At 44.7% G+C, this 24640-nt stretch overlaps 1 protein-coding gene across 7 annotated transcripts in view; it reads right to left on the bottom strand.

Annotated features, from left to right (window-relative positions):
- Positions 1-24640, bottom strand: part of DPF3 (double PHD fingers 3) — a 290669-nt gene that overhangs the window by 52781 nt on the left and 213248 nt on the right. For 2 of the 7 annotated variants that reach the window (XM_044924773.2, XM_044924771.2), the window contains exons 8-9: positions 18071-18199; positions 4812-6573 (exon numbers count right to left, since the gene is read on the bottom strand). In XM_044924773.2, the coding sequence (XP_044780708.1) occupies positions 6287-6573; positions 18071-18199 (416 nt within the window). In that variant the 3' untranslated portion in view covers positions 4812-6286. Of the gene's footprint in view, positions 1-4811; positions 6574-13810; positions 13922-13989; positions 15793-18070; positions 18200-24640 lie in introns of those variants that run through there. The other 5 variants (XR_006542635.2, XR_006542636.2, XM_044924772.2 and 2 more) reach the window with 5 other exon arrangements.

Genomic DNA, 24640 nt, shown 5'->3' with positions numbered 1-24640 from the left:
GCTGCCTACGTTCCCCAGGCCTGTAGGCACCATCCGCACAAATCTAACTATTCTAAAGTTGGCCTTTTTCCTACTTAAGTTACCAGAGATGAACCATATTACTCATCATGTCCCCAGAGTCACTATTATATATGACTAGGACACAGGCTGGTTGGATTATTGACAGATTCTTTGGGTAAACTCTGCACTGTTGTAGTTTGTATTCGGCACTCAAACTGGAAATTCCGGTAGACAGCTCTCTAAAATCTTGTGATGGAATTTTTGGCTCTGAAACATTTCTTCACATAGATCTCAATACAGCAGACGTTGCTGACCCTGGAATGCACTCCTAGCCCTTCACCTGATGATTTGAAATTCTTCTTTCCTCAGTCCTGAGACCTGGAAAATACCATAAAATTATCACCACCCAACTTAACAGTATAATAGTTGCTTTCTAAATCAGGATCAGCAAACAATGGCCCCTGAGCCAAATCTGGTCAGCTGCCTATTATTGTAAATAAAGTTTTATTGGAACACAACCATGTCCATTCATTTACATACTAACTCAGGCAGCTTTCATGCTACAACTCCAGAGCTGAGTAGTTGCAACAGATGTCTGAACTACAAAGTCTGAAATATTCACTGTCTGGGTCTTGATAGAAAAAGTTTTCAAACCCTCCATTATAAACCACAAGGGAAACAAATTGCTTATTTGGAATAACCTTTCCACCCTGACAAAACAAAACCAAAAAACAACTGTGACCCAAGTGACTAGTTTTTGCATACTGCTTTGCATAAAATGGGCTTCCCTGTGGCTCAGACGGTAAAGAATCTGCCTGCAATGTGGGAGACCTGGGTTTGATCCCTAGGTAAGGAAGATGCCCTGGAGAAGGGATTGGCAACCCGCTCTAGTATTTTTGCCTGGAGAATCCTATGGACAGGGGAGCCTGGTGAACTAGACAGTCCATGGGGTCGCAAAGCGTGGGATACAACTGAGCAACTAACACAGTTTATTCACTTTCACTTTGCATAAAATCTGGTTTGACTCTCTTACAAAGTGTCCTCTGAAATAAGATACATAAAAGATATAAAATTCAAGAGAAATCTAAATAAAAATTCTAGAATGATAATAATAATATATAAAATACACTTAATATGTTGTTGTTGATTTTCAGTCTCTGAGTTGGATGCAACTCTTTGCGACCCCATGAACTGCAGCATGCCAGGCTCCTCTGTTCTCTACTATCTCCTGGAATTTGCTCAAATTCATGTCCATTGAGTCGGTGATGCTATCTAACCATCTCATCTTCTGCTGCCCCCTTCATATAAATATAATGTAGTATCAATATACATTATATAATAAAATATAATTATACATAATATATATATCCCTCTAGAATTTTTGTTATTTAAAAGTATTTTACATCTCATGATATATGATATGAAGTCATTTCAGTCATGTCCAACTCTTTGCAACCCCATAGACTACTGTAGCCTGCCAGGCTCTTCCATCCATGGGATTTTCCAGGCAAGAATACTGGAGTGGGCTGCCATTTCCTTCTCCAGGGGATCTTTCCAACCCAGGGATCAAACCTGGGTCTCCACATTGCAGGCAAAGTCTTTACTGTCTGAGCCACCAGGGAATCGCATATGTAACTTATTTCAGAAGACATTTTGTAAGATATCATATATGTATAAATATGTTTTATTTAAATCAAAAGAAGTTGTGAATTTAAACTTGGGGGTTTGGGGATACAATAAAGTGAATTCAGTTCTAATCATATGGAATAATTTGAAGTTCTTAGAAAAAAAAGGATAAAAGGAATGTGATATAACAGATAACTCATCATCAATAATAATGTGAAATAAAAAACATATCTTTAAACTTACAACTGTGCCCAGAGTTTTAAACAGGAGATCTTTCAGAGGGTTGGATGGGGGAACATTTTTTCCTGGAACCACATCCTGAATTCCTATGACCTAGCTCCATCCAGAGGGCCACCAAAGGACCATTCCCAGCATGAAACAGGTCTAAGTCAGGATACCACCAGACGCACTCACAGGCTAAGTCAAGGATCTGCTGTCATGATGGAGTTTGGTCCAGGCAACCTAACCTCAACTTCTTCAACTCTCACCACCTGGAAGCCCTTGGCAAGCTACCCCAAAGTCTTCAAAGGTTATCTGCTACATGCTCACATTTGATTTTGTCCACACAAAGTGGTTCTTCAGTGTTTTTAATTTACATTAAACATTTTAAAATAGGGAGATCTCCCAAATATTTAAAAATTTTGGCCCCTCTTGAAAAACCAGAGGACATGGGTACCCTGGGATCACGTTCTTGCAGGCAGCACCACCTCGAGCTGTGGGAGCTGCCTCATTCAGGGCACAGGTGCTTGCAGGAGCTTTCTGGCTCTCCATACCTACCGCCAACCCTCTCTGTTATCCCCCAAAGCTGAGCATAAAGGCTGCTCCCTGTCTCCCTGGCACTGTTCATTTTCTCATCCCTGGCCTGTTTTACTCATTAATGATACCTGCCCTGTAGGCATCTGAATTCAAACCCAGAGCTAACTCTTCATACAAATTAATATAGTGCGTTGGCAAAAATGCTTGTTCAACTTTTTCCAAAACATCTTATAGAAAAACCCCAACAAATTTTTAGGTCAACTCAGTATTTCCAAATGGATGAGAAGAAATGACTTCTTTTTCTCATTCTCTGGCTCACATGTACACGTTCCCCCACCCTCCTGGTCAGTGACCACCAACAAACCGAAAGCATAAGCGTACTTTGCCAATAACAAACCGTCAGACATTTAGAAAAGGCAATCTCTGCCTCATGACTTGCCATTAGATACATTAGATTCTGCAGGGTCTCCTCTGTCCTTATTTACAGCTCCATGCTAGATATCTTGTCCCTACAAGCATCCCAAAGACAGTTTCTACAGAGAAAGCCTTAGTCATGAAGTAAAACACACTTTATAGGGGCTTCCCAGGTGGGGCTAGCGGTAAAGAACCTGCCTGCCCATGCAGGAGACAAGAGAGACGTAGGTTTGATCTCTGGGTTAGGAAGATCCCCTGGAGAAGGAAATGGCAACCCCTCTCCAGTAATCTTGCCTGGAGAATCCCATGGACAGAGAAACCTGGCGGGCTAAAGTCTGAGGGCTCACAAAGAGTAGGACATGGCTGAAGCGATTTAGCACTAACACAAAACACACTTTAGGTAGAAAGTATTTGCCCTTCGGAGGCAAAGTACCCTCTTCCAGGGTACAAAGTAGAAGAATTTCAGGTGCAATCACTTCCTTCCTAAGAAGATATTTAAATCCCTAGGTAACCTCTGAATTTAGGCATCTCAAATCTGAGTCACTGTAGGAAGTGGGTGGGCTTCCCAGGAGCACTAATGGGAAAGAACCTGCCTGCCAATGCAGGAGACATAAGAGATGCAGGTTCGATCACTGGGTTGGGAAGATCCCCTGGAGAGGGCATGGCAACCCACTCCAGTATTCTTGCCTGGAGAATACCATGGGCAGGGGAGCCCAGCGGGCTACAGTCCATGGGGTCTCAAAGAGTTGAACACAACTGAAGGGACTTAGCATGCACACACAGGAAGTGGGTAGTGTGTAATAAATGATCAAAACTTCTACTTCAAGTATCTATAAACAGATGAACAGATAAAGAAAATGTAATATATACATGCAATGGAATGGTATTCAATCTGAAAAAAGGAATGAATTGTGACATGTTACAACATGAATGAACTTTGAAGATATGCTAAGAGAAACAAGTCTGGCAAAAAGGACAAATACTGTATGATTGTACTTAGATGAGGTACCTCAAATAATCGAATTCATAGAGACAGAAAGTAGAATGGTGATTGACAGGAGCTAGGGAGGGGGAAATGGACAGTGTTTAATGGATATAGAGCTTCAGTTGAAAAAGACAAAAAAGTTCTGGAGATGGATGGTGGGGATGGTTGCACAACAATGTGAGTGTAGTTAATGCTACTGACCATACACTTCAAAAAGTTAAAATGGTAAATATCATGTATATTTCACCCACAGTAAAAAGAAGAAAACCCTAAGGAGGGTATATCAGGGGGAATATCCTTTTTACTGCTAGAGAAACGTATAAATCCATAATGTCTAAAGGAAGATGGAACATGCTAGAGGCACCGTCATAGTGTCCTGTTCCATCTCCATCTGGCCTGTGTGTGAGCTGGCAACACTCAGGGGGCAAACCTGGCCTGAGAGGCTGGCCTGCTTCACTCTGACCTAGAGGACCCATCAGAGAAGTGTCCACCTTCACACTCAAGGAGATACTTATCTTGGGGCGGGGGGCAGGCTTACAGCTGTGCCAACTGGCAGCTTGGGGAGCCTACACCACTACCTTCCAAGAAGTGGAAGCATTAACCTCTCAGCTTTTCCCAAGCACACACTACATCGTGCATTATTGTGCAAAACTATCTTAGCACAGGGTGTGACAGCAACATTGGATGGGTATCTTAAGTCAGTACACATAACCAAGCTCTCCACAGCTCCATTTTGGCCATGGAGAGGGTGGCAGTGGCTGTGGTGATGGTGGGTGGGCAACAGCAACTCTGGACTCAAAGCTCGGATGCTGGTACCAACCCTGGACATCGTGCACTTTCCAAGTCACCACCTGTCAGCCAAGCCAGTGGCAGCCTCTGTTCTGGACTATGCTTCTAAACAAAACAATGGGGCTCAACAGATCCTGGGCATGAGAATGGGCAGAATCCTTTCAGGAGCCCCTACTATAGGCCAGTGTGAAAGTTGAACTCATGGAGGATGAGGATGGAAAAGCAACATTTACAGAGATGCTATAGGAGCATTGGAAACAGACTTTTATTTTAACCGAAACTTACACAAACTTGATACAAACCCTACATTATGCAAAACTTTATCACAATTCTACGCATGTTATAACTTGTGGGAGATGGTTGGAGAGTGGATTATTATTATAATTCTCATTTTGATAAAGGACACTTTCTATCAGAAAATGTCACAGAAAGAACAAAATGATAAAAAAAAAAAAAAAAGGAAAAAGATACTCTTGGTGATCTCCCCCAGGGACTGGCCTTGAACGGACTGGCAAGAATTCTGTGCCCCTCCAACTCCCCTCGCTAAGGTAAAAGAGATATTCTCGGGCTCGGAACCATCCCACTAACACTGTCACCCAAGACTTTTCCTGAGAGGAATATCCAGTGTTAGACGGTACATTGATTATTATGACTCTGCTTAGCAGTGAGGGAAACTCAAGAGACCGGGAGCAAAGCCCAGTGGCCCAGCCAGTCACCCCAGCTCCTTCCCTAGGCTGCAGACACAATGTTGAATGTATTTCATAGGTCACATTCACGTCCACTAACATGGCCATAAAAGGACCGTTCACCTGCCTTTTTCCCCATCAGCAACTGAACGTGTGAGCTTTCCATCCGTCAGGCTGGCCTTCCTCGCCCTTGGGGACATCTAGAAGCCAGATCAGCAGAAGGCTCCCTTTGCAAGTCTCCTCTAGGAGTTGTCAGGGAATGGACTCAGTATCATCCCAGCAAATGCTTATTTTTTGTTCTCTTTTTTTCCTCCTCTTTCTCTTTCTTCACTGGGTTATTTTAAACAAAGCTGTCTGTGTTTAAATCTGTTGAACTTGCAGAGATATATTTAATCGCTAGATGGAATTCCTTTCAGAACTAGGCCTCATCAGACACGATAACCAGGAGGCAGGCTGCTTCTTGACATCAGATAAATGGGGCTTGCCTGGGGTGAGGGGAGAGTTTGTTTGTTTGACTGTTTTAGAGGGGAGCAGAGAGACTGCTGATAGCCCTTGTGGCTAATTTATTTCAGTCAAGTCTTAACACATAATCAAACACTTTCAATAGACTTTTGAAGAAGGAAAAAAAAAAAAAAAAAAACTGATCACTCCTCACTTACCACTTCCAACTTGCAGAAATAAAAATACCTAAAGAACATACATGAATGGCTTTTTAAAAAGCCTGAGAGAGCAGAGTTGATCTTTATTCTCTTATTAAAAATGCGGGGTATTTTTCCTTAGAGTTAATATGCAGTCTTTATTTTACAGTAAGTCCTCTATTGATTTTCATGTCTTCACAAAAATTGCTTTTAACTTTTAAAGTTGAAGGTACTTTAAACAAAAATACTGTGCCAGATCAGCACCTTTTCTTTTAAATATTGAAATAAATAAAATAGTTAACTCTTTTTTTTTTCCCTGTAAGTCTGTTTGTGTTCAGTTATTTCTACGGTAGAGCGATTCCAGTCTGACCTGGATATTTTCTCACAGACACTTAAAAAAAAAAAAGTAATGGAGAATTAAAAAAAAAAGTCTTCTTATTGCACAAAGTGAGGCCATTCCCGAGACTTCTCTGAGCCGAGCTGAGTTGCGCTGGAGGCTTGTCCACAATCCAGGCTCCTGTGTTGGCGGAAACGCATGCGCAGGAGGGGGCCAGGCAAGGGAAGAGGAGAAGGAGGAGGAGGAAGAGGAAGAGGAGGTGCTGATTCTCGTAGCTTCTCTCCACCTTCTTCAGATACGGCTTGCTTGAAGGATGCCGGAGTCTCCAGGTCAGAGCGTTGACTGCAGAGGGAAAGGCAATGAGAGATAAAACAAAAAACAACAGCATAGGACAACTGCCTAAAAAAGAAAGATTTCAATTTAAGGAAGTGGTGGAAATGAAATGAATCGGGGGAAAAAAAAAAAACGGAAACAACTAACAATTTGCCACACGAATGAGGCCACGCTATGCACAACGAGCACCAGACTAGCTGTCTCTCGTGCCTTCATTCAACATCAGCAGCTCAACATCAGCCAGGAATAGGAGAGATCAGCTGCTCCTGGACAACAGAATGACACGAGAAACAGAGGGCGTGGCTAGGTTTTTAATTCCTAGGTGGCTGTAGCAGGCAAAACTGGGTATTAGCAAAATGTGGCTCAGACAGTAAAGCGTTTGCCTGCAATGCGGGAGACCCGGGTTCGATACCTGGGTCGGGAAGATCCCTGGAGAAGAAAATGGCAACCCACTCCTGTATCCTTGCCTGGAGAATCCCATGGACAGAGAAGCCTGGTAGGCTACAGTCCACGGGGTTGCAAAGAGTTGGACACTACTGAGCGACTTCACTTTCACTTTACTTTTTTCTCCTCTACTTAGAAATGAAACAATCTTTTCCCTGTTGAAATACTCCAGAAGGACCATTATGATAGAATCTGTCACCTGTCACTTAAATGGAAATGAGTAGTATCTATGCTACGGGACCAGTAGTAGTCACAGCAAAGCCCAACGGGTGCCCCATTTGGTCTAAGGCGAAAAGGACACTGCTTCATGTGCACGCTCTCATCCCTCCATCCTGCCCCAGGGTGTCAGAATTACTCAGAGAGAAAATCAAGCCAAGATATCTGTTCCAGTCCTCAACTAGCCCAGTGATCCCGAGAGTCAACCTTGGAACGTGGTGGCAGTTCAAACCAGGTGGGTCCCTTTAGCCTGGATGGGAACCAGCCGGGCAAGGATTTTGCTTCTAGCTGAAATGAAGTCTGCGAGGTTATTCTGGTCTTTGGAATGGAATAGTCGGCACAAAGGAATAAGCAATAAAACCAAGGACTATCACATTTCACCCCAAGAAGCAGTTCCTGAGGGCAGAGATGGGTCTCCCCATGGTGTCCAGCTCACTCTGACTGGTGAGAGGAGGAGAGGGGAGGGTTCAACTGTAAAGCGGCCAAGCCGGCAGGGAACAAAGTTCAAAATCTAATGAGCTAAAAAAAAAACCCCAAAAAACCAAATGAGCTGCTCAGCCTCTTCCAAGTTGCACCTCCCCTTCCCATCCCCCATCGCTTCTGGTACCCAAGGCATCACTGGTCAGGGGTACAGGACTGGATTTGATGCACTTCCAAAGCCAGGACTCTATCTATCCACCGATGCTTTTAAAGGGAGACTGAGAAGGGCCTCATTTCCACCTGCCGCCAAACCCTCCCTACACCCCTGTTCCTGAATCTTTCCTCTGCATCCCATCCCATCCCCCTGTCCCCTTCTCAGATCTGCTTCTGTGCTGTCCCTTCCCAGGCTCCCCTCCTCACCCTCCCCTGTGCTCATCTCTTCACTGTTCCATCTCCTCCAGCCCCTTCACTCCAGCAACAGAACCAGCTGGCCTCTCTCCAGAGCCCCCAGAGAGCACTTGCCAAGTTGGGCATCCATCAGACTTTCACCCTCTGCCAGGAGTCTTCCAGTCCCTCCCCCAGTGGCCCAGATCCCCACCCACCCGGCCTCGTTTCATTGCTTGCTTGGTGAGTCTGTCTCATAACCATACCCCACATCCTTTCCATTTCCTCAAATTTCTACCTTTGACCCCCCAACACACACACACAAACACACTCACATATACATTCTTCTTCTACCCTAATTAAGCCACCTAGAAAGTAGCTGGTTGCTTCTCAACTTTTTGCTCCTACATCTATTTATTTTTTCTGGGCCAAGTGTGGGCCACTGGGAATGTCCTCTTACATCTCAGTCTTCTGCTCTCAGCCGCCTTAAGGAGGCTTACTTTCCATCACTCCACAGATCTCCTACTTGCCCCTCACCCCATCTTCATGTCCTCATTCTCTCTCCCTCCCCCCACCCCACTGCCTCTGGGTTTCATTTACCTCCTTCACTTGACCTTAATGCTGTGTCCAGCTATGGCTTCAACTTTTCTGCCGAGAAAATTTCTTAAGCATCCACTCTGCATAGAAGGAGACGCTAAATCTTTCCACTAATTAGCTCAGAAACGTTGCTCAGTTCTGTTTATCTCAACAAACAATTATGGCACAATGGTGTCGGGTACTGTCTGAGGGACATACATGACATCATTTTACCTTCAAGGAAACACACCATCTGTTTGATGAGAAAGACTACCAAAAAATCACAATATGTTTTGATAAGCACTAATGCTATGGACATGGACAAAATGCTAAAGAACAATACTTAAGCACTTTTAAAAAATACTGTGATTTTTGCCATTTTACATTTCAGGCTGTGATTCCCAGTTTTGCTTTTTATTCAGCACTATCTTCATTCTCTCTCACAATAGACACCCTTGCCTACAGATTAAATAGCAATAGTCAAACTACAGCTCTTTGTTGATCTGGATGACTTCCTCCAAGAAAATCTCCCTGATTACTGGTGATCCACAGCAAAAATACTCACATACCATCCCATGAAACTCTTATATGTTTTTAACTACTTACTAATATCTAGTTTGCCCAGCTAGATTCCAAATAAATCCACTGACCCTGTGTTTAATTTCATCCTATCCTTCACAAGGCTGAGCTGCTATTACTCAGTCCCTAGCCACTAAATGGATGAAAATATTATACTCTACAAACATACTAGCTTTAACCTCAGCTTAAAGGCAAAATTTCTGAGTCACTCATAATGGAGTAAATCAATCATGAATAGAGTCTGTAGATTGTAGTACTGCATCAATGTGAATTCCTTGGTTATGATCATTGTACTGCAGTTAATTGAAGAATCTGGGTGAAGAGTATATAGAAAATCTTTGTATAATTTGTGCAAGTTTGTAAGTATGAAAACTATTTCAAAACTTAAAAAAAAATTTAAGTCAGTTATTGGCGAAGGGCCAGTGTTAAAACACTTTGAAAACCTAATTGCAAATGCTTTTTAGCCAATAATTTCATTCTGACAAGGATCTTCTGTCATTCTCAGCTGTTTTATAAATCAATCAAGTTGAATGATTTTCCCTATACGGTTTTTCCTATTTTGAGTAAATGGTCAGAAATCACTTTTATTAAGCACAACAGAATCGTATAATTCAGTGTTTCAGTGTTAGAAGTACTTGGGTATGTGACCAAAACAGAGTCTGAGGTCTTCACTCCCTGCCACCTCACCCCTCCACCTACCCCACTCCAATGTCACCACCAGCAATCACACTGACCATCAGTCAACCTCAGTTCTTTGGGGAAGTTCATGAAAACTTAGACACTGCCACCTCTCAACAGGATTCTAAGGGGATAATAGGCTGGGATTTAGAAGTTCGGTTTGGGTTGGGTTGGGTTGATTTGGTTTGTTTTTTACAGCATCAGATGCCTCTTTTCAATCCAGCGAGGTCTTGAGTGAAAGACCTTAAAGCCCTTGACTGATCGTACTCAAGAGAGACCCAGACACCACCTACTGACCCTGGAACTTCAGACCAGTCATTTAACCTGATCAAACCTTAGTTTCCTCATCAGCAAAATGGGTATAAAGAAAATCTATTTTATCTCACGAGGTTGTCTGAAGAATCATGGTTAGGTAATGTTGATTATGTATTGTGATAGGGTAAGGAATGTCCAGGGCTTCCACGGTGGCTCAGATGGTAAAGAATCTGTCCGCAACGCGGGAGACTTGGATTCGATCCCTGGGTTTGGAAGATCCCCTGGAGAAGGGAATGGCTACCCACTCCAGTATTTCTGCCTGGAGAATACTCCAGTATTCATTCCTGGTGAATTCCATGGATAGAGGAGCCTGGCAGGCTACAGTCCGTGGGATTGCAAAGAGTCAGACACGACTGAGCAAGTAACGCACACAAGGAATGTCCATATTCTAGGGATAGAGAAACCATGGCAGAGATTCATGGAAACAAACTCACAAAGGGATTAAGTTCAGACTTTTGTACTCTAGGCTTCTACTCAAAAAATGCCTCACTCAGAAAATACATGGCACAAGTAACTTCACTTCCAGAAGAGTCAACAAAATCCCCCATAGAAAAATTCCTAACACATGAGTCTGCTCAAACTTTAAGTACAAGTTCAAGATGATATTCATCAGACATAACAGGAGGCATATTGGGATAATATTAATTAATTTTATTCCACCATGAAGTGAGAACCTCCAAACAGCCTTTAGTTCTCTCCCTGAGTAATAATCTTGTGTTCCCTCAAGTGCTATATAAAGGCAATACCAGGCTGCAGCCCATTAGGTGCAAAGAGAGATGCAAGGTAAGCAGGAAGACTTAAAAGGATACTATTGATGTGAACATCATGTTTTTATTAAATCTTTCTCTCTAAAATACCAGTAGCAAATCGCATTAGTGACTTTAAAGTACCTTTAAAAAAATTAAATGCAAATTTCTCACTCCCAGTGTTAATAGTGATTAGAGGGTCTGCTCTCTACATAGTCTCAGTAACAGATGTAAAGGATTAGACTGTCCTAGGTAGGAAAAAACAACAGGTAGACAACAACGATAATCACCTTTACAGAAAGAGTTCCCCCCAGGGGTTTTGTATGTTGCAACAAATTTAGAAGGTTCTACTATCTTTGATTCTCCTATCTTTGGGCTAGGATTCAGAAAATTAGGTGACATTTCTGAAGGATTTGGGGTGGCACTTTACTGAGCTGAGGACAGAGAAAACTAATCAGACCATTTTCATCCTGTTGATTCTAATTTATTTTGTACTAATATTTGAGTATCGATACTTAACAAAAGCAACAACAAAACAACAGATATGCTGACTACTCACACAACTCTTGCAGTTTTCTGAGGTTGCAAGAAAGTAGATCTTTGTCCCTAATAGGCATCAGGAGGGAATGTCTAGAAATGGTAGTTTAGAAGATGAGCTCTTTATAAAGCTGCGCACAGAATTTTAATTGGAATTACCTTTGGGGGATCTAACTGCTTACTCTTCAGTTTTGAAATTCCTTTTAATAAGACTGATTACCTTTTAAAGTTCTCAGGTGGACCTGAGAAAAAGGAAGAGAGATATATCTATATATACCTATAGTCCATATATGGAACATGCAAGGAGCAATGCAGAACAATATTAAAAGTAAATAGTATAAGTGCTGGAGTCAGGTTGCCAAGGATCAAAATCTGGCTCCTTATTAGCTCTGGGACTTCAAGTACATTCCTTAATTACTAACGTTCAGTTTCCTCATCTGTAAACTGTGGGTAATACAAGCACCTACCTTACAGATAGTCAAGAAGATTAAATGAACAGTTCCAGGGAAAACAGAACAAGGCCTGGCATATAAATGGTTTGCCATTGCTATATAAAGAAAGGAGGATAAACTATAACATCGACCATCAAGGCACTTGGAAAGCCAGGACAGCCAGCTTCCTCCTCCTAAGCTCCCTTTTAGAGTTTTCTTTGTTCCCCTTAAGACATCTGCCTCCAAGCAATGTCCATTTCCTTCTCTTGAATGTAACTCAGTCTCTCTGGGTTGATCTTTCCCAGTGAAAAGTGAAGGACTTGAACCTGATCATCTTCAAAGTCCCTTCCAGTTCTTTTCCTGTGTTGTTTTTTTTTAAAGATTGTAGATTCTGATACTATAAGCAAGATAAGGTACTCAAGTAATGCTAAAAGGCTTGATTACATTCACCTTTGCTACACCAACTAAGAAAGATGAGAACATCTACCACCCTAAACAAGAGACACTGAAGATCAAGTTATGCCAGTAAAACTAAAATAGGTGAGCAATAGCCATCCTCATAAATCTTTGCATGGGAGTTTGTTTAGACAATTCCTTCGTGGTTCCCCTTCAGAACCCCAAGCTAGACTCTGAAATTAGATGAACTTTCATAATTTGCTTTGATTATATGCATTTTTTTAATTTCAAGTTCAAAGTCAAGCTGTCACTGAGAATTTCAGGACTACAAGCAACTACAAGATTTCAAATGACCATATAGATTGGTTGGATACATTTTTATTAGTGTATAGAAGCTCCCATTTTACCAGTGGGAGCAAGTTATAAGTCTATGAATCCAATGCCCGAGTCAAAGTAACAGAACAGATGAAGTAAAGGGGTAAAGAAAGATAGCAAGAGCAGGTTGCAAGCCCCTCAGCAGAAATCAATGGTAACCAGCTACATTGGCTTTTTCCCATGTGAGCATGCAGGAATATTACAATGTTGGAGGTTTATGCCGTATTTTCTAAGAACAGGGCCACATACAGATCAGGCAGACCATCTCCCAAGTGGGTGAGATAGTTACCCTCATTCTCTCACAACTGAGCACAAAGGCCCAGGAAAGCACTTACATATTTAAAGCAGGAGAAAAGTGGAAGCCCTTTCTGTCTCACGCTACCAGAAAGGGAAGCATAAAGAGTCCATTTGTGGGTTTCTTTGCTTGGTCCTTGCTTCTGTTGGGTTGGTATATTAGTTTAATGAGAGGTCTAATTCATGAGGCTCTGCAAAGGCTGGATTGTCAAAGCAGATCCTTCCAGACACTTACAGCCTATTGCCTGGGTGGCCTCTTAGGTCTCCCAACCCAAGCCAAGGGGCAGTGCCTATGTCTCTGCACCTATACTCTCATGAAGGCTGGAGACCCTGACCACGCTTAGTGGGGAATTCAGAATCTTCACATCAACTGGGTTAAATGTTGTACCTAATCAGAGATCTTCTTTTAATTGGCACCTAGAGCAAAGAATTCCACCCTAGACATGCAGTCCCCTCACTCCTACCCCAGGACAGCAGCCAACTCCAACTTCAATTCCCTGGGTTCTGCTTCCAGGCATAGCCAAAGGAGGCAGTTAGCTAAGCACTCCCCCAGCCGTTTCTCTTGCAGTTGAAACCCCCCATTCTCCACACGGAGCCCCCTAGGGTCCAAGCAAGACTCATATCCCACACCTGGGCCTTGGCCCACATAAGTATCCATGCACACACATAGACAGTAGATGGCTGGGTAGAAAGATGCTCCAGGGGCCACTCCCGCATGAGTAAGGGGGTCCAAACCCAGAAAAACAAAAGACAAGTTAGAAGAGGGGAAAGGAAAAAAAGAAGGAAAAAACATAAAGAAAACAAAACAACTAGGATGGTATTCCCTCATTATAAGACAAGTCAGTCAGGACATACCTTTGGACAAGGACCGCACAGCCGTTATCCTTGGGACTGGCAACGAGGTGGATGGTCTTCATCACCCCAGGGGCCTTGAGCAAGTGTTGCTTTGGTTTATTTCAGGAGGTGCTATTGGAAACATAAAACAAAGTGCCTGGAGGGCACTATAAAAAACAGAAGAAATATGGGAGACTCGATCATCCAATGGGTATTTATATGTTTTTAGACAGGGGCGAGGGGAGAGGGAACTCTACGGTGAGGTAACATTCTTTCTTCCATGAGCACAGCCTCAGGTGGTTTTGTCACTGCTGAGTCCATGACTTTCTGCTCAGAGTCCATTCCTGAGTTTGGGAATCGCTCTTTGCCAGGAGGAAGGCGAGGAAAAAACCAGCAACAACAAAACAGCAGCTCTGCTGATGGAGGAAGAGGATCCCGCAGGCGCCGCTGGTTGGGGCCCAGGCACTGGATGGAGGCCACATATGGGCGGCCCGGCTTCCCGGGAGCTGCTGACACGTTCTTGCAAGCAGGGAGGAAGATGGGAAGGTCGAGGAGGAGAAGTAGGGAGGGGTCTGCTGTGGGGAGCCGCCGACTCCATGGGGTACAGATGGCGCCACCCTCTCCGATCGAGGACCTCCTCCTGATGGGGTCGCCTTGGATCAATCCTCCCCCACGGAGGCTTTCTTCTACATGGAATATTACTTTCATTTATTTGATTTCCCTTCTCTCTCCCTCTCTGTCTCAAAAAAAGGAGGTCTACTAATATTAGCTAGAATATATAAATAATCATTTTTTTTAACATTATTGGTTCTTTGTTTCCAAACCCAATGTTCCTCCTCTCTTCATTTTGCCAATAAATAGGGAAACTGAGGAAATCAACTCTGCTCATGTCAAAAAGATTCCCCCCCCCAAAAAAAAAGAGCTAATCCACCTAACTTCCCATATCTATGGAAAATAAATAGTACATCACAATGCCATCTCTCTGAAGGACTGTTAATTCTGCTCTTTGTTCTGCTTCCTTTCAGTAGTTTGTGCTTCTGCTGTGCATACCCTAAATAGAGGGAAAGGAGGGGAGGAACGTGTGGAAGGTGAAAGGAAAAAGCCAGGATGAAGGGAAAACCTAAACTGTCTTTCACTTAAAAAAAAATACATCAGAACCAGAACAATGACCAAAGTCACAGGGTGATGGTTAATTGCCCAGAGAGTCTGTCCCGTGCATTTAGCAACTGCCCTTTTTATCAGCTGTGGGCGAACCCCGGCCACTGCGGCGTCCTCGGCAGGAGCGAGGCTCTTCCAAATCGTCCTCGTCAAAGCCGTGGAAAGTCGAGGTGTCACTTTCTGACGTGGAACCGAATAAGTCCTCCGTGGTGCGTGCTGCGGCCGCTGCCTCCTTCTCCTTCCTGCCTTCTCCTCCCAAATGAGCTGACATGTATGATGAATATATCAGCACATGGGTTAAGCAACAGACAGCATTATTAATATTCTTATTACATTATTACAGTGTTATTCTTAATAGCAAGATCATACATCATTCCACACCAAAGGGATTAACTGGGTGCGTCACCTGGTGACAGGGGTTTGGGGTAAGAGGACAAAGCCAACATTTCCAAGGAAAAGGGTTCTCCCCTCCCCAGACAGGCATCGTCTCTACTACAATATATTTGTCCGCAGCTCTGACAGCGCCAGATTCAACCACGATCTTTTTCTTTCTTCTCTTCGGAAGGCACACATTCACATGCACGCTCGCTCCACCCGCCCCAGACAATGAGTTTTCTTGGTGGTTTTTAAGCCTGGTTGGTATTTCTTTGTTGTTTTCAGCTGGCGGTTCTTTGCACAATGTTTGTCCTTCATTTTGACAGTCAGCTTTACAAAGGTATTACTGTCAGATAACCCGGTCAAGGTGGTTAAGCCTCCATCCGTTTTATTTTTATTTTCACCCGTTTCTAATCCCATTCTTCCCAAACCCTTTCAATTCTGCCCTTACAACATGTAGTTCATTTGCACTGAAAGCAAAAAGAAGTTGGAAAGTCTGATAAGTGGTAGGTATTCAAAGAGCCTCTTGTTTTGTTTACCCCTGAGGACACATCTGTGTGTTGCACCCACACACATGCACACTCACAATCACACGTGTGTGCACACAGACATGCAGGCACGTGAACGCACGCTCCAGGTCTTAAACACGCCCAGGTCTAAGTTACTCCAGAAAGTCTGGGGTTGTTCAGTCTAACTCAGAGCACTCAGAAACTGGGAACTAGGGGTGGCAAAGCCGAATACAAGACAGTATCCTGAAATCTATAAAACTTGGGTACAAACTCTTTCACATTCTAAATGGGCCCCAGGACTGCCCCCCATTGAGGTCACAAGGCTCCACTTACAGTGTCAGTTTCAGGAATCTCATTTTTTCTCCCAGGAGAAGTAGGTAGTGGAGTAGATGGGAAGGAAAAGACAGCTTTCCCAAGCTCCACACTCTTCCTTGGAAGGACTCCAGGGAGGCCCTAGAGAAGTATTCACCCACCTGCCTTCACAAAGCATATCCCATGGGCTAATGCCACCTGTTTATTCCCCAGATGTCAACTATTTCAGGAACATCAGAGTCAGACCTAGACTAAATTATCCACCAAAACTAATCCTTGGTGAATGCAATGAGAACACCTAGGCTGGTATAAAACGACCCCCTGGGTCACATAGCAGACAGATCCTGGGAAGAATAAGCTGAGTTAAGGCTGTGGGAGAGAGAGGCTTTGGATAGGAAAAGCCAGCTCCCCACTTCTGGTCCCCCACGGATCACATTCAAGTACCCCATCTTTTGTAGGAAAGGAAGAGGGGACATCTCAGCAGTTTTCACTGAGAATTCTGAAGCTGCCCTCTCTAACCCATCTTCAACCCACAGCAGTCCATACAATTCTGACTAGAATACCTTGCCGCCAAGTAACTCTGCTTCTGGTGGTAGAGATTTTGTCTGATTGCTTTCTCTTTAAAAATGCTGAACTGAATTTCATTTGCTTCGTTTTCTTTCTGAGTTTGCTTCGTTTTCGAGTGTCTAAATCCCAGAGTCCACTATCACATGGGCCCCCTCGTCTAAGCTGGCACCAGTAGAATAAAAAGTTCAACATTAGGTATCACATTTGGCAAGTAAAGGAACTGACAGAATTGCGCAGATGGGCCACCCTGTCAGGGTCCTTAAGCATTAAATGTGGGGGGTTGTGTGCAGTAGAAACCACAATGCTTTTCCAGTTACTGATTTGCCATCTTAAACCGTAAACAATCCAAAACCAAATATTAAAGGACTAAAAGCTAAAGTCTGTGGACAGAGCCAGGGAAGAATTGAGCTGCTATAGTAAAGCCAGGTGTGGTCATCCCAGGCCCTCTCTCAGGACTAGGAGTTGAACATGCTGGGTAGAAAGGTAGGAAGGAGCCATGACTCCCAGCTGCTGGAACCAACCATCCAGCAGAACTGAATTTCACCTACTAGTCAGCGGATGATGAGACTAAAGATGAGTCTGAAGCTTTCCTCCCTGCCTTGTGCTTGAGCCTCACTACAACACAAAACAATATGAAAAGCCAACCATGATCCAACATGAAAAAGCAAAACAAAAGCCTGAAGACTGAACTCATTTTAAGGACGAAAGAACAATACCAGGTTTAGTCTTTGAATAGATTAAAGATGAAAATTCAAAACATCCCAAGCCTACTCCAGAAGAGTCCTAAGAACACCTGCCCTTTTGCCTCCTTGATCTTCCAGGCTCTCTTTGGTTTTCCACATGAGAAAATGGGATGAGTGGCCAATGGAGGTGGTATTTATGCTGCTACCCAGAAGCCTAGGGGTCTCTGACTCCCCCACAACTCTAGGTGTGGCAGCTCTCTCAACATTCATGTCTCCACATTCTTCCGGTTTGCCCCGGGCACTTCCACAGAACAAACACGTCTTTTTGTGACGTGCACATCACCCGATACAAGGAAGCACACTGCCTCTGTCTCCGGCTGTTTCCACACTGTCTCACCGTCGTCCATAACAACACACACCAAGAAATATCCACCTCATGGAAAGGCCGAACAGCCACAAGCCCACACCTTCTTCTTTCCCTTTTCCCTGGATCCCAGAGCATAGATTTTAGTTCTTAAGACTCAAGAAGGAAAAAAAATCCCCCTTGCACTCGAAAAATCACCACCATCACTTCTGGACCCACCCTTCAGTCCCTGTCCCCAGTAAGATGGCAGAGGAATGAGAGTGGAAGAGGTCCTGGTCTACGGGCACACGATGAGAGAAGGGGCCACACTCACCAGAGCGTCCACAGTCTGCACAGGATACCAGCTCCTCTGGCCTTCCACTCTTCTTGTTCATATTGGAGCCCCCCAGGCAGAAGTCACAGTAGTTATTGGGAATGACTGTCCCATCCGGTCCTTTCTGGGCTGTGGAAACATTTAAAAAAAAACCCAGTGTTAGGCTAAAGTGAGTCTCCGCTGGCCCCTCTTCTCCTGCTGGTGTGGCTGAATCTGCTCCAGAAAGAATATGAGGTTTAGAATCTGAGGTTTGGTTACAACCAGGCTGTTTTCTTGGGCCAAGTTTTATGATTCTCCTCAGTTCAATGGTACTAATGTCTTGAAAGCCATTCAGAGCCGAGTTTGATTTTTGCAATATTTGTTAGTTCTGTGTTGGTAGAGAAATAACCCTGCTCCTCTAATTGCATCCCTGGATCACTGAAGCATCCAGAGAGCCTACGAGTCAAGTGAACTTCTCTCATCCCTGAACAACTGGCCCTCAGGGTCCAAACATCAGATGACAACCCTCAGTGGTGCTGTGACTACAGGGAAGGAGAAAGACCGCTACCTGGGCCTTGCCCTACCTAGGGAAAGAGGCTCCTGTTTAGGAAATAGTCCTTCTGTCTCTGAAAAGGAAAACAAAGAAGCAAGGATGAGGGAATCATTCCAGGAAGGACCCTGAAGATGCTCTTGGGGACTCTGATACACATGTTGGCGGGTACATAGGTGTCCACTCTTGTTCAGCCCATCCATCTCCCTAAAGTCCAGACTCATTGGTTATGGAAAGCACCCAGGACTAGTTAATCAGCAGATCCCTAGAATCAGAACTGGACACTTGGCTCAGTCTCATACTGGACATCAACCCTGAATGGAAGCACTGTTGCTGAAGTTGAAGCTCCAATACTTTGGCCACCTGAGGCAAAGACTCAGTACAGTAGAAAAGACTCTGGTGGTGGGAAAGACCAAAGGCAAAAAGAGGGCAGCAGAGGATGAGATGGTTGGACAGTGTCACCAACTCAATGGACATGAACTGGAGCAAACTCTGGGAGATAGTGGAGGACAGGGAAACCTGGTATGCTGCAATCCACAGGGTCGCTAAGAGTCAGACATGACTTAGCAACTGAACAACAACACACCAGACATGGAGTGAATGGTGAGTTAATGAGCATATCTTGAGGCTTAAGATTTTCACAAGGCACCCTTGCCGAAAGGCCTTACACAAAAGCAAAGGAATATCCTGGGACATGATTTTTCAAAACAAAGCTTGTGAAAACAGCACATGTCCTCGAGCACTGAAATCTCAGTTTCTAAGGGCTGGTTTAAAAGCTTTGGACAGGTTCTTTGTATGAGGAGAAATGCTTTCATTTTCCTTGTTTTTCGATCCCTATTGTGGACACTTCTTTGTCATATTAACACTCTCTGTCTGTGACAAAGAAGAAAAGTCTCTCTGTTTATGGGATCAGCCTAAACCACAAGGGTACCTTCCTCCTCCCCAATTCCAACGTCTGCCACTGTCTTTCATTATTCACTGGCTAACATTAATCAGGGTCCCGTAGGGTACAAATCTGTAAAAGGAAGCAGATATGTGAGCAGAAATACCATCCAGACAGTAAGTGATAAACGGATTCACCCTCTTTAATATGATTCCCCCTGGCCTCTGCTTCCTCCATGCCTCTTCTTTGCCTCCAGGAATAGAAAAACTTACCTGGGGAAGGCGGAAGACAAAAGCTCGCAGAATTACATTATAGAGGGTTAATCCATTTATCAGTTGCTATTTGGATTGTTTAATCAGTTTCTAAGTCATTGATTTTCATCTTCAGGGAGGCAGACAATTCTCTGCAAGAAAAGTGGGGGCTGACTGGGGTAAACAGAGAAGGGGGCCACACCCTGTAGCCTCCGAGAATGTGAGTTTTTCTTCATCAGTCACTGCATCTCAAAGACAAATGTGCATCATACAGAATAGTTCTGCAAATAATCTCCAAAAAGCAGGATGTCCGCAAAAAGTTTACTCTGCCTGTAAAATTCATTGCCCAAATCCAGAAGGAAGTCCCTTTCTTCTTATTCTTCACTCAATGGCCATCTTAACCATTTTTAGAACTCTCTCAAGGAAATCCAAGTATGTTTATGAAACAAACAAACTCAGGGTTTCTTCATTAAGCAACTATCATGGAAATCAGTCAAAAGATGAACAGAAAGAAGTGGGTTATTTCAAATGGAGGGGTTGAGTGTCAACCAAAGCTAAGTTTCATGACTGGTATGAACTAGATATAAAATGTGGAAATGCCAATCACAACTTAGGTAGCTTCCTGCATGGCGAGAGATCAAAGAACTCCATGTACATCTTCACACCGAACCTCTCAGGAGGCCCAGTCTCATCACCCTTTTCTTTCCTGCTCTCCTAGGGACTCCTTTTTATGTCAGACTTCTCGCCTTTCACAAAATCTGTAAGCAACCAAAGGATCTAGTTTTTCTCCGACATACCGTATCCCTTGTGATTTATCAAAATGAAGACATAGAATATAGAGTATAAGAATGCCCAGAAAGGGACTTCCCTGGTCGTCCAGTGATTAAAGAATCTGCCTTCCAATGCAGCAGGTGTGGGTTCAGTCCCTGGTTGGAAGCTAAGATCCCACATGCCACAGGGCAACTAAGCCCATACACCTCAACTAGACAGCCTGTGTACCACAAACTACAGAGCCCACGTGCTCCAGAGCCCATGAATCACAATTAGAGAGAAGCCTCTGAGCACAACAACTAAGACCCTATGCAGCAAAAAACAAAAGAGAAAGCCCAGATAATTCTTTACAGTTTTTAACCACCAACAGACCATTGGTAGAACACCATATTAAACTAGGGATTTGAACCTGGCAAGAAATAAAAAATTCAGAAACAGTCTAGTAGAGCATAGCAGACAGTGGTGGAGAAATCGAACCTACAGGGAAAGACCAAAGAGGAGAATTGAATTCATCTGACGAAGCAAAGCTTCCGAGGAAACTGAACCAGAGCAGGGTCTCCACATATATTTGTGGACTGAGTGACTTCCCTTTCACTTTTCACTTTCATGCATTGGAGAAGGAAATGGTAACCCACTCCAGTGTTCTTGCCTGGAGAATCCCAAGGACAGGGGAGCCTGGTGGGCTCCGTCTATGGGGTCGCACAGAGTCGGACACGACTGAAGCGACTTAGCAGCAGCAGCAGCAGCAGCAGCATACCGGAGAAGGCAATGGCACCCCACTCCAGTACTCTTGCCTGGAAAATCCCATGGATGGAGGAGCCTGGTAGGCTGCAGTCCATGGGGTCGCTGAGGGTCCGACACAACTGAGCGACTTCACTTTCACTTTTCACTTTCATACATAGTAGAAGGAAATGGCAACCCACTCCAGTGTTCTTGCCTGGAGAATCCCAGGGACGGCGGAGCCTGGTGGGCTGCCGTCTATGGGGTCGCACAGTGTCAGACACGACTGAAGCAACTTAGCAGCAGCAGCATACAAATTCCCAGCCAAAGGGATGAATAAGGTGATAAACTTCTAACTGCAGGCCCTGGTGTGTACAGCTGTGACAGGCCAGGTGGGTGGGTACAGTTTTATCCCAGTGAGGGCCCAGTGTAGCAAGTGATATTCAGCAGTTAGACTTCATTTTCCAGTGAAATCCTTTCTACTTCAATTCCTACTCTCCTCTCATGACAGTGAGCTCAAGCTTCCATCCATCTTGGTAAAATGGCATGGGATGGACTAACCAACAGCTTTCTCATCTGGTTCTCTTCTTACTCTTTGGGGGTTTTTAGGATTAGTTTTACAATGAGGGTTCTCCCATGGAGTGCTCCCAATTCTCTAGCCAGAAATGACCTATCAGGCCTTGGGGAGAGCATGCTGTTGAAGTCACTTCTAGGACCTTCCCCCCGTCTATACATGTGTACACTTGCCTCATCCCCCCATAGTGAATGATTTACTCCTTCCAATAGGGGAGTATACACATCCAACTCATTGTTAGAAAACCAACGTGTCCTGCACACAGGAAATGGTTAACAATGATATGTGAGATGAACAGCTTAGGAAAGGATGGCAGAGAGGTAGGTAAGCAACCCAGGGATGCCTCGGGAGCCCCTCCTAGGGGGACAGAGGCAGAGTTACCAGTCACTCTGAATAGCCCTCTCTGCCTAGGTTATTTCCCTAATCCCCAGAGAGAAGAGCTGGTCGTGTCCAAATGGATTGATCGGTCATCTGGTCTGGGTCATGTCTAGCTAGCTCCAAGAGTACACAAGAGTGGGTAGTCAAGGGCCCTGGGTTGCTGGAAGAGTAACACTAGACTATACCCCTATTACGGAGAAGGCAATGGCACCCCACTCCAGTACTCTTGCCTGGAAAATCCCATGGACGGAGGAGCCTGGTGGGCTGCAGTCCATGGGGTCGCTAAGAGTGGAACACGACTGAGCGACTTCACTTTTACTTTTCACTTTCATGCACTGGAGAAGGAAATGGCAACCCACTCCAGTGTTCTTGCCTGGAGAATCCCAGGGACTGGGGAGCCTGGTGGGCTGCTGTATATGGGGTCACACAGAATTGGACACGACTGAAGCGACCTAGCAGCAGCAGCAGTATACCCCTATTACAGTAGGTACAACGTTGTCCTATACACAGACACACAAGGAAAGTAAAGACTAGGATTGTCTCATGAGAAGGGAACAACAGGTTGTGCCTACCCACTTAGCCCCCTGTTCAACCACTTTTTGAGAAGATAAAGAAGCAGACATATATGACAACTACAAGATGGTAACATGTCTTACCCTGATGCTTTTCATATACTATTTCATTGATTCTCACAACATTTTTGTGAAGTAGGGAGCATCTGACAGATGAGGTAACTGAAGCCCAAAGAGATGAAGGGGCTGGCTTCAGGGCCTAGTTAAGATGTGGAGGAAGCGGGATTCACCCCCTGGGTTGTCAGTATTCCCAGAGACTCTGTCTCTAATCACACTTCTCTGCCTCCAGGAAGTCCAGAGCCAATTCTGCATATAAAATATTTCATAAATCTCTTTAAAGTCAATGTGATTCACCCATTACTTTACTTGGGAAGCCCAAAGCAATAAAAAGTATTGAGATTGGCCTGATAAAAGCGGAAATTTCCTTTGAACTTACATTTAATGTCTCTACCACAGTAATCCATCCTGGTGGCCCTGTTTATTGTCATAGACTCCATGAAAACACTTCTCCAGAGGATTCCAGAGGCTCATGAAGGAATTTTTTAAAGTAAAGCTCACACCATGGCTTTATTGGCCTTTGGCCTGACCCATCCGTGAGCAATTTCCTGGCACCATCTATGAGGTCATTATAAAAAGGATTTTACTATAAATAGGAAGCTTGCCCAGACCTTGCCAGTAGTATTTAAATAGACATTCCGCTTCTGCTTATGGGAAATTGAGTCCCGCTTCACAGAACAGGATGACGGGGAGGCCTACGACCCGAGTGGCATGTCGATGGCAGCGTCTGCGATGATGGATTTGGTTTTCTGTTGATTAATGTTCATGGGCTGAGATCATATAAGTGAGACAAAGAAGCTGCTGAGAAAATAAAGTGAGCTTTGAGAGAGCTTCCTTCATGGCTCAGATGGTAAAGAACCCACCTGCAATGTAGGAGACCCAAGTTCGATCCCTGGGTTGGGACGATCCCCTAGAGGAGGGCATGGCTACCCACTCCAGTATGCTTGCCTGTAGCATTCCATAGACAGAGGAACCTGGTGGGCTACAGTCCATGGGGTTGCAAAAAGTCAGACATGAGAGCGACTAACACTTTCTAACACTTTGAGAGTTCAGGGGTTCACCTAGGGGGTGAGGGGGGGGTAGCTTTAAAAAGTTCAAAGGGAAAAAAATGGAAATCAAGAACAAAGTTCATGAAAAAATGCCAAACAATAATAATAACAAAAGGTGGGAGGGAGTATTCGGATAAATCAAGAGAAAGGAAAAGCCAGGTCCCAAACAATCCCACCAGCACCCTGGGGAAAGGGTGAGCCAGCCTTCAGGAAAGGTGTCAGAGCACACGAGCACATCACAGGACTTCTGACTTCAGCCAGGACACATGGCAAGGGCAAGCAAGGCCCCGAGCCTTCCACCGATCTACTACCAGGACAGGGCTGTCTGGCCCCTCTCTTGGTCTGATTGCTGCAGTGACTCGCCTGCCACTCAGGAGAAGAACGCATGGAGACCACAGGCTGGCCACCAGCAACAACACTTCACCTGCTTCCGCCGAGACCAGAGCCTCCTCCCTAGGGTCTAGGGAAGGAGGAAGCCAGCTGGAAGTTCAGGCTCCTCCATGGCACATCCACAAAAGCATGACTTCACGTCCCGAGCAGATGCTCTGACCGCCTGCCAGGGTGCACAGCCTCGGGCCGTGTTCCGTGCCCACCACCCAGCCCCACCCGAGCCCAGGCCTGCAGCTGTCCAGCCAGGGCCGGCTAGCAAGACGGTACAGCTGCTCAAGGAACCCAGGGCAGGCAGGGAGAAGAGCCCTCCAGGAGGCGCTGTGCCTCTCTGCGCCCCCCCCAACCCCTCCCTCGTTCCCCCACCACCCTCCACGGCTGACAGTTCCGGTCCCTCCA

This window comes from Bubalus bubalis, chromosome 11 (genome assembly GCF_019923935.1).
Source record: "Bubalus bubalis isolate 160015118507 breed Murrah chromosome 11, NDDB_SH_1, whole genome shotgun sequence".
NCBI lineage: Eukaryota > Metazoa > Chordata > Mammalia > Artiodactyla > Bovidae > Bubalus > Bubalus bubalis.
The sequence above is the reverse complement of the archived record's forward strand: the minus strand, read 5'-3'. Positions and strand labels throughout refer to the sequence as shown.